Source organism: Aplysia californica, unplaced genomic scaffold (genome assembly GCF_000002075.1).
Source record: "Aplysia californica isolate F4 #8 unplaced genomic scaffold, AplCal3.0 scaffold00256, whole genome shotgun sequence".
NCBI lineage: Eukaryota > Metazoa > Mollusca > Gastropoda > Aplysiida > Aplysiidae > Aplysia > Aplysia californica.
In genome coordinates, this window is record NW_004797526.1 from 535664 (window position 1) to 545008 (window position 9345).

Here is a 9345-nt window from a genome sequence, read left to right on the forward strand (position 1 = left end):
TTCAGAACAGAGCAAATCCAACATCAGTGATGTAAAACAACAGATGGTCTCACTTGAAGGCAGCATCACTTACGAAATAGATTGGGTAGACCTGTCTATTACCCTGGCACAGTTTGGCTGACTGCATAATAGAGCTCTCCCATCCCTTGCTAGAGAGGAAATCACATGCAAGAGGGGGGAGATCCTGTGCATAACAGACACAGGCCGACCACAGAGCATGATATCCTTTTTTCCCTTTTCAAAAAGACGACGGAATGAAATATCCATGCTTGAAAATCTCGGCTCCACGGAGAGACAACAACCATTAGAAAGACGAGCATCACAAGTTGCCTTCATCCATGAGTTTGGTCAAGTCTTCCACAATGGAGTCCATTAGGGGCTTATACTCCTCTGATGTGAACACAGCATCCAACAGTTCCGGCTCATAGAAAGTGTGGAAGACTAGGTCCACCCGCGACTTAGATTTGTCCGTTAGGTGGCGCTCTATGATGCTCTGCAGCAGCTGCCGGCACTCCTCCACATTCTTCCTCAGGAACGCCTTGTCATAGGTGAAGTCGACCTGCGGGGAAATACCAGGCGTCAACATGAAGTAAACTCAGACACCATCACAACTTGATTAAACTTATCCCCCCAACTATTTTCTTCCTAAATATTATCACAAACAGCTTCAGGCAAATCTTGTTTTCTATAATCCCAAAAGAATTCATAATTAAGAACCATTGTGAATTATCATTGTGTGTCCTATCACCACTACTATTTATCATATACATAGATAGAATTACAAAAGAGGCCAACACAGAACCAGACACCCTAAATGAATTACTCTTCACTGACGACCAAAGCCTGGCACACAAAGATGAACAAAGTCTCCAACACTACACCACCAGATTAAATGAAGAATGTAACAACTACCTCATGACGATCAACATCAACAAAACAGACAATGAAAGTAAGCAGAAATCCAGGACCACTCAGGCAGGATACACATCAACAACAACAGTCTCAGACAGGTCCAAGAATTTAAGTACCTCGGGAGTACATGTATATTCACAGAGGATGGGCGACTGAACAGAGAAATTGAAACACCAGTACAAAAAAAGGCCAATAATGTTAGTTACCAGCTTGCTTCACGACTGAAACATCCTAACATCCCCATGACAACAAAACTCAAAATCATCAACACCATATTCATCCCAACACTCACCTATCAATGCCAAACATGGACCACGAACAAGACATTAGAGCAAAGAATATTACAACATGTGAAATGCAATGTCTTAGAAAAGCAGTGAAAAAGACCAGGCGAGACAAAATTAGAAACTCAGTAGTCAGAGAAATGGTGGGCACAAACGATGTCATGCATCACATCCAACACCAAAGAATCAAACAGTTCTGACATCTCATGCGATTACCAACACACCATCCAGCACAACGTGCCTACATAAAAAAATGCAGTGGCAACAAGGCTAGAGGGCGACCGAGAAAGACCTGGATAGATGGAGTCAGGGAAACACAAACAACTCAAGAAATCCCCTTGACCCAAGCTCTCCGGCTGGTGGCAGAGAGATCTCTTTCTTCCCACAACACCCAACAGGGTATAAGCGGCAGATAAAAGTAAAGTAAAGTAAGTGAACAATCATTAATTCACAATCACATACAGTCAAACCTGTCCACAGTGGTCACTCAAGATCACTGAGAAAAGTAACTATAATAGACAGACGACCAGTATGGGATGGTTCAGAGACATGGAGGCTCACAGCATCAGCAGCAAGGAAACTGCAGAGCTTCATAAATGGATGTCAAAGAAGGATAGTGGGGATCAAGTGGTCCGATCGAGTTACAAATGCTCAACTGTAGGAAAGAACAAGCCAAAGGCCAGTAAAGGAAGACATTCAGGTGAAGAAATGGAAATGGATTGGGCACACCCTGAGGAGACCCCTGACAAGCATCATCAGACGGGCTTTGATATGGAATCCACTAGGAAAACGTAAGAAAGGAAGGCAAAAAATTACATGGAGGCGAGCGGTACAAGCGGAAATGGAAAAGGCGGGGACATCATGGAAACAGCTAGAAAAGGATGCACAAGACAGGCTTCGCAGAAGAAATGTTGTTGATGGCCTATACTCCACTGTAAGTTAAAAAGGGCAAGAGAAAGAGACCAGTAAGGACAGGGTCTGACTTACGGTCACTTAAAACATCATGTATGAAAATGATTTCTCTCCTGGTACATGTAAACCACCAACAGTAACACACAGGCTAAAGCAAAACATTCCCTTCTGAGTTCCCAATATTGCACGTTTTAATTTACCTATCCATTTCATTTCCATCAAGACTGTTATCTATCATAAGAGCTTTTCAAAAAAGAAATGTTGCCAACAGACTCAAACACCCCATGTACAGTGGTCATTCACAAAACAAAAGGACACAAGAGAAGGAAAACAAACAAGCAAAACCCCTAACCCTGGTGTCAATGGCAACTGTGTAAGACCACTGCCTGTCGTAGGAATACATGGCGTTTACTGAGCTCAGCAGTGTTGTGTCATTATCGGCTGTCGTGCAAGATGTAGACAGCAGCAGTTAACAGGACACTCGCACATCATCAGATAAGTCTTGCCTTCTTTTGTTTAGCAGGTAGTGCCTTGCCAGGTGATGAGCTCAGCTGCTTCTTTGCACTGACTGAACATACAGACTCAGTCTCAGGACAGGTTGAAGGGACATTTTTGTAGCTTTTGTAGCAAAAGACCCCAATGAGCAAGACTTCAGGCGATTTGTCAAAAAAATGACTGACCATGGCCACATTGGGCTGGGACCACTTGGGACAGGTTAAAAAAGGGTGTTTTTATCAGTGGCCATTAGCACAGGAGACAACTATGGAAAGATGACGGCTGCAGTAGGTGCTACGACTCAGACTGTACAACATTCACATCAAACCCCTTTATCAACACATTTGTGAAAGCCAGGTTTTCTTCCCCTTTAAAGTATGCATGAAACAATAAGTGATAAAGCAGATTCGACAAAGTATTAAGGAGCTCAGGTAATGCTGGCATTGAGAGCTGACAACAGTCGATTTTACTTTCAGAGTAGAAAATAAGTAAACTTCAGTGAAACTCACCTGATGGAAGGACACCACAGTCATAGCCAGGGAATGGAATTTTTGTTTGAATTGGTCCACAGTTGAAAGCTCGTCTCTGTTGAACTGGTCATTTTTGTAAAGGATGCCCACCTGTAAAGCAACAACCCTATATCTTGTGACCATTGTTTTAGATAAGAATAGTGAAGAGCAAATTTTAGTTTGTTAAAAGGTAACCTTTCACCTAAATTCCATTAGGAGCCAACAATATACAACCAGGATGTCAATGACCATGTTAAATAAGACAGACACTATCTGCCTTAAAAAATGAAAACAGTGATTTGCTCGCCCTGTGTACAAATAAAAACAAAGGTGTAGCTGACTTAAGGCTGTGCAAGTGTAATGTTTTTTTTTGGGGGGGTGTGTTTATGTGTGTGAGGGTGTGTATGTGTGTGAGTGTGAATATATATGAGCACGTACATGTAAGCCTTTGGGCTATTTCAGTTCCAGGCTTCTCACAAAAAAGTGACTTGTGCAAAACAGCAGGCATTATAGCCTCTTTGATCCTACAAAAACATATGTCTCACGACATGGAGGAATCAAGCACTTGTCAATTTGGGGGCATGTGGAGTTATTGGTATCATTTAAAAGCAGATTTATTTGCCTGTTTCCAATGAAATAAAATATCCATTTATCTTGAATAAAACTCAAGGTATTTGCGATTGAAGGAAGTGGGTCGCATGAATTAAGTGGTGAAATTAGCAAGGAAATGGCCGCCAAAGTTTGGTAACTCCAATAGCTAAAAAAGAGTTTTTGAAAACTGAAAAATGACATTTTGTGCCTTTCAATCAATGTTTTTCAGTAAAATTCACATGGAAATGTGTTTTTATACGAACATAAAAAGAGGTTAAGCCAAAAAAATAAAAATTCAATAAAAGTTTCCAAACTAGAGGAAATGCTTGTTTCTCCGATTTCGTTATTTTTTACGAGCTCCTGATTTCACCATGTTGCCTCACATATATACAAATACCTGTGTGCTCAGAGAGCCAAAGAGATATGGTACTTCTGTGCACCATCTCTACTTTTTTCTTTTCTTCTTCCCTACACAGCCCCAAATGTTCATCCTCAAAACATACTTATTTATAACAAAATATATGGTATTTAACTCAACAAAAAAATGATTAAATGACTATGGAATATTTCTTCCTTACTTGAACAGGAATGTACTACTCACCTTCACTACAGACTTGATGATGTACTTCAACAATTTATCCGCCTCTTTTTTGTTTCCCTTGTACTGCCTCAGCACTTTGTGGGCATTGTCCAGTAGCCGTCCCGTGGTCTCATCAATGAACGTCATAGCAATCTTCTTACTGGACATTTTACCCAGAAGTTTCTTCTGTGCTCGCAGCCCCAGACCACGCGAGTCAAATCCAGCCCCTGGTTCAGCCACTGGAAAGGAGAACACGTGAAAGATGAACTCATACATTTAAGTCTTCCACACAAGCTGGCAGCAATTATTTGATGTGATAACACAATCAGCCCTCCCCATCTAGATCTTGCATGCTGTCAACTTAAGGTTTTTTAACCTGAAATGTAATTTATTTTTTCTACTCATGCACCAGTTTCTTCTGGACTATAATGTCCCTTGCCTGTCAGGAAGCCACACAACATTTGGAAGGTGATCCTATTAATGCATTAAACTAACTATAGTTTCTCCAAGTTTAAATTTTACTCACAGTCAGTCTTCACCACACCCGCCCATGTAATTAAAGAAAATGAGACTTGCGTTAAAGAGCAAGTGAGAAATTGGGGTATACAATATACCACTAAACACTGTTTCCTCACTGCAGATAATAGTATTTGTGGAGTGTCTGACTGCATTCATGTCTGGTGACTGTGTCACCTGTGGTAACTCAGGCTTAAGGAACGCCAGTTGTTGTTATCGATCCAGGAATGAATGCTAGAAAATGCTGGTAGCACTGAAGGCAAAGAAATGATCAAAGTTCTTTTCTTTCTTTTTTTTTAGTTGCATCATCATCTTTTTCATTTACATATTGCACATGTCTCTGCTGCTACATCTTTCTCTCACCTGGAAACTGGTGTCCCTTCCTTCTTCCATTAATTAAGATTAAGCTGTTATCTTCAGTCATTTGTTCCTATATTCTGAAATTGATCTTTGTTGGGGTCATCATGTCCCTTTTGAAGGCACGTTTGTTACTTGTATCTCAAAGTAGATGTTGCCACTTTCTCATGCCAAACTGGGAAAGTGAAACTCTTCCGTTCTATAGATCAATTACCGTCGTGATAAAAGGGTAGTCCAAATAGGGTTTTTTTTTGGTTTGTTGTTTGTTTTTCTTTGAGGTTGTTTTTTTTGGTAACTTATTTGGTCTATATGTTACCCAAATTTAAGCACTTCCCAAAATCTTTGCGCGCTGATTAAATGTTTTACAGGCTTACATGGAGGAGGATAGCAGCATTACAACATCAAAGCAAACACATTCTTCTTTCAATACGCCAAACTTAACTCAGAAGAACCTTCCTCAATAGGTAACACCATGAGTGATGAATTTAAACACAAAAATAGAAATGACATATCTGTAGCATTACATCATAACCATCTGAACTCTGAACAGAAAAAAAACATTAGCTTACTATTGGATACTGGCTGGTTGTTGAAAAATTAAACTCCTTTATCCTTTATGGTGCAAGGTGATCAACACAATAAGACATCAAAGCTGCTCACGACTCTTCCCTGAAAAAGCAACAAAAAGGAACAAAAATAAGAAAATAAGACAACAATTCTGGATAAAATAATCTAATCTACATCCTCACAGCTGCAAATTAAAAAACGACATAATTTTGAAAAATAAATACGTTTTGGCCAATCAACTTTCTGCAACATTATGGTATGTTGCTTTTCTCCATGACGAGTGGGAAACACAAAATAATCATGTATGTACATGTAGGCCTATGTTATATGACGAAAAAGGGGGATTTTTTTAATAAGGGGGGGGGGGGTTGCGAGTCCCAGATCCCAAACCAAGATCTTTGGCTGTCTTTAGGCCGGTACCTAGGACTTCTCTGAGAAGCCCATGGCCAGTACCCCTTCCAAGCTGGGAGTAGTGAGGAACATTCCCATACAGTGCCTTCCCACTGGCACAACATCGGGCACCTGAAGTGGTTCAAACCCCCGACCTTTCAGTTGCCAGCCCAACAGCGTAACTTCTAGATCACCGATGCCAAATGTGTATGTGTGTGAGGGAAGGGGGGGGGTGCAAGAGGCGGAGATATTAAAATTACAAAAGCTAACACAGGGTACCAGTTTGCACAACAGTAACCAATACACAACCATGGCAAACCATGTAAAACCAAGCGACCTACGTGCGTGTGTGCGAGCCATCAATAAAAACTTTCTCACAAAGAGAGGCCCTCAGCAAGACTTACAGTAACTCGGCCGGCAATCTACACCCCAGGAAAATTATTATCAAATATTTAAAATTTGGCTAGCTGCCATAACGTGCCGTTGTTTGTACAGGTGATTGTCTTGGACTGGTGATCGTTATTAAAGCAGATTCGACTGTAAAAGGAGCAAGCCACACACAAGAAAGATCCCGCCACCCACCAACATACATGTCTTGATGTAATTAACTTAGCTTCAAATTGCATTTTCTGATACGCCGTGTGTGTGTGTGTGCCTGTGTTTGTGTTTGTGTGTGTGTGTGTGTGTGTGTGTGTGTGTGTGTGTGTGTGTGTGTGTGTGTGTGTGTGTGTGTGCGTGTGTGTGTGAGTGAGTGCGTACGCGTGCGTGTGTGCGTACGCGTATGTGTGCGTGCGTGTGTGTGGGTGTGAGCGCGCACGTGCGTGTGTGTGTGTGTGTGCGCGCGCGCGCATGTGCGTGTGAATGTGGAGGGAGAGGGAGGGGGGAGAGAGAATGGTCAAACGTAGACGGGCTGTCGATAAACAATTGCAATAGAAGGCACCACGAGCGAGCACCGTGTTTAATCAACACGCTGGGGACTCCGGACTCGGACATTGCCGGGCAACGGACAGCCGCCCTGCACCGCCCAGCGAGTTTCTGTTTTATGACAACAGGTACTGTTTGAGTCCAAAGAGAGCCTCAGATAGCCAGTCTCTCCGAGGCAAATATTCCCAGCCAATCAATAAGCTGGTTACATTATATTGCTGATTGGGATCCGGATTTTTCTTTGTGTCACAAGAACGGATGTTTGTTGAATTTGTTTGAGGTTTTTCCCCCCTTCCTCTCTTCCTATTATATGAATGTGTGTGTGTGTGTGTGTGTGTGTGTGTGTGTGTATGTGTGTGTATGTGTGTGTGTGTGTGTGTGTGTGTGTGTGTGTGTGTGTGTGTGTGTGTGTGCGTGTTGAGGGGGGGGGGGGGCGCGAGAATAATGAGGAAATCAACGATTGTTTCTCAGCAAACAAAAATTCTCGAGGGGGTAGAGGGGGAGGAGGAATGCTCACTGCCCAGCTTCTCTTTAGCGAGTCTGTAATATTGTATAATGTACGTTATTTTTTTCCGAGTTTAATTGGTTGAGATGGGACGGCTTTGGTGGCTGTAGATCTCCTTACATTGTGCAATTTTGGTTAGGTGTTGTTTGTTTGTTTGTTTTGTTTGTTTTTTTTTGCTTTTTTTTTAATTGGGGGGGGGGGGTGAGATTGGTCAGTTCGTGGTGATGTCGTGTGGCTTGGTTAGTTTGGGCGAATCTTTTCTGTGTTCTTATATTTTATGTCGGGTTGTTTTGGTTTTTTGGGGTTTTTTTATATTGTTGTTTGTGTGTGTCGCGTGGTTTGGGGGGGGGGGGGTAAAAAGAGGGGAGCATGGAAGGGATATTGTAGACAGTACGTACCGCTATTACGGACTGAAAAATCCTTGGTATCGCATACAAAGATTGCACCACAAAGGATGAAGTCAAACAACGAATCAAAAATGAAATCAGACCATATGCTGACCTCATTCTGGTCAGAAACGCAAACTGCAATGGTATGGACACATCACCCGTCCATACGGCCTTGCCAAGACGATCCTGCAATGCAGCGTCCAGGGGAAAAGGAGCAGAGGCAGACCGAAGAAGAGTTGGGGGGGCAACATCAAGGAATGGACAGGCCTGGAACTCAAAGACACGTTCAGTAAAGCTGAAGACGGGAAGGAGTGGAGGAAGCTGGTGGCCAAATCTTCAAAAGCTCCCTAACGGACATCCAGTCTACAGGATAGGTGAAGGTGAAGTAAAACGTACTGCTATACATTATAATTATTATTTTATATACACATTTAATAATAACGGGAAAAGTGTGCTTTTATTGCTCTCTTTTTTTTTTGGGGGGGGGGGGGATTTTAGCTTTAGTTTTGTTTTATAGTTGGTGGTTAGTTTGTGGTCCCTTCTCAGGGCGGGGCGGTGCGGGAGAGGGGGGTGGTGGAGGAGGAGACTACAAATAATGATCGTAACTAATTAAAACTAATGTTCTTTTCTAAAAATAAAAACGTGAAAGGACAAGCAGCTCCATTACAATACACGTATACAAGATACACAGTCCACAACCACTATTACATTATCTTCAACTTCATCCATCGGGACAGCCATTGGTGGGATCTCTCTCTCTCTCTCTCTCTCTCTCTCTCTCTCTCTCTCTCTCTCTCTCCCCCTCTCTCTCTCCCTCTGTTTAGCTCTTCTCCAATCACTAAATCATGACCGATAGCGTGGCGTAGACGTGCTTATCTTTAAATACTCAAAACCGAAACTCAAATCGACATCCAACTCCGAACAGATCACAATCGGACAAGCCCATCCCAAGGAACTTTGCAATTGCGAGAGCCGTAAAACACTTACCACAAAAAAAGGAACTTTCCACAAGGCCCGTGTTTCATAAGCGTGGCGTGAAACGAGCAAAAACTTCCTGCAGTCCCAGTCCCAATGAGCACAAACAGAGGACTAGCACGGCTAATATTTGACGGGGTCCGTTTGCCTGCTCTGTCCTCTCCGTCTCAGAGAACGATGTGCTTTCAAACATTTTCGCGTTACGATAACATGGAGGGAGGGAGGGGGGGGGCTGTTGATGTTGGTGTTCCTTCTTAACTCTCAAGCCGAATGAAAGAAGCAAAATTCTACTGTACTCGGAATTTGAGTAATAATACCAACGACAGGCTGTACAGAAATACAACGCTACAATAACGGTGCAATCTGGCGTTGTAAACAACAAATCAGACAGACAGACAGACAGACAGACAGACAGACAGACAGACAGACAGACAGACAG

General features: G+C 42.4%; 1 protein-coding gene across 1 annotated transcript; it reads right to left on the reverse strand.

Annotated features, from left to right (window-relative positions):
- Positions 1-226: 226 nt before the first annotated feature.
- Positions 227-5825, reverse strand: LOC101847965 (tumor necrosis factor alpha-induced protein 8; the record flags this gene model as incomplete). Its single annotated transcript, XM_013083828.2, is given in 4 exon segments — positions 227-559; positions 3113-3223; positions 4305-4522; positions 5726-5825. Coding segments are annotated over 4 exon segments (570 nt in total). The 3' UTR covers positions 227-319.
- Positions 5826-9345: the final 3520 nt, after the last annotated feature.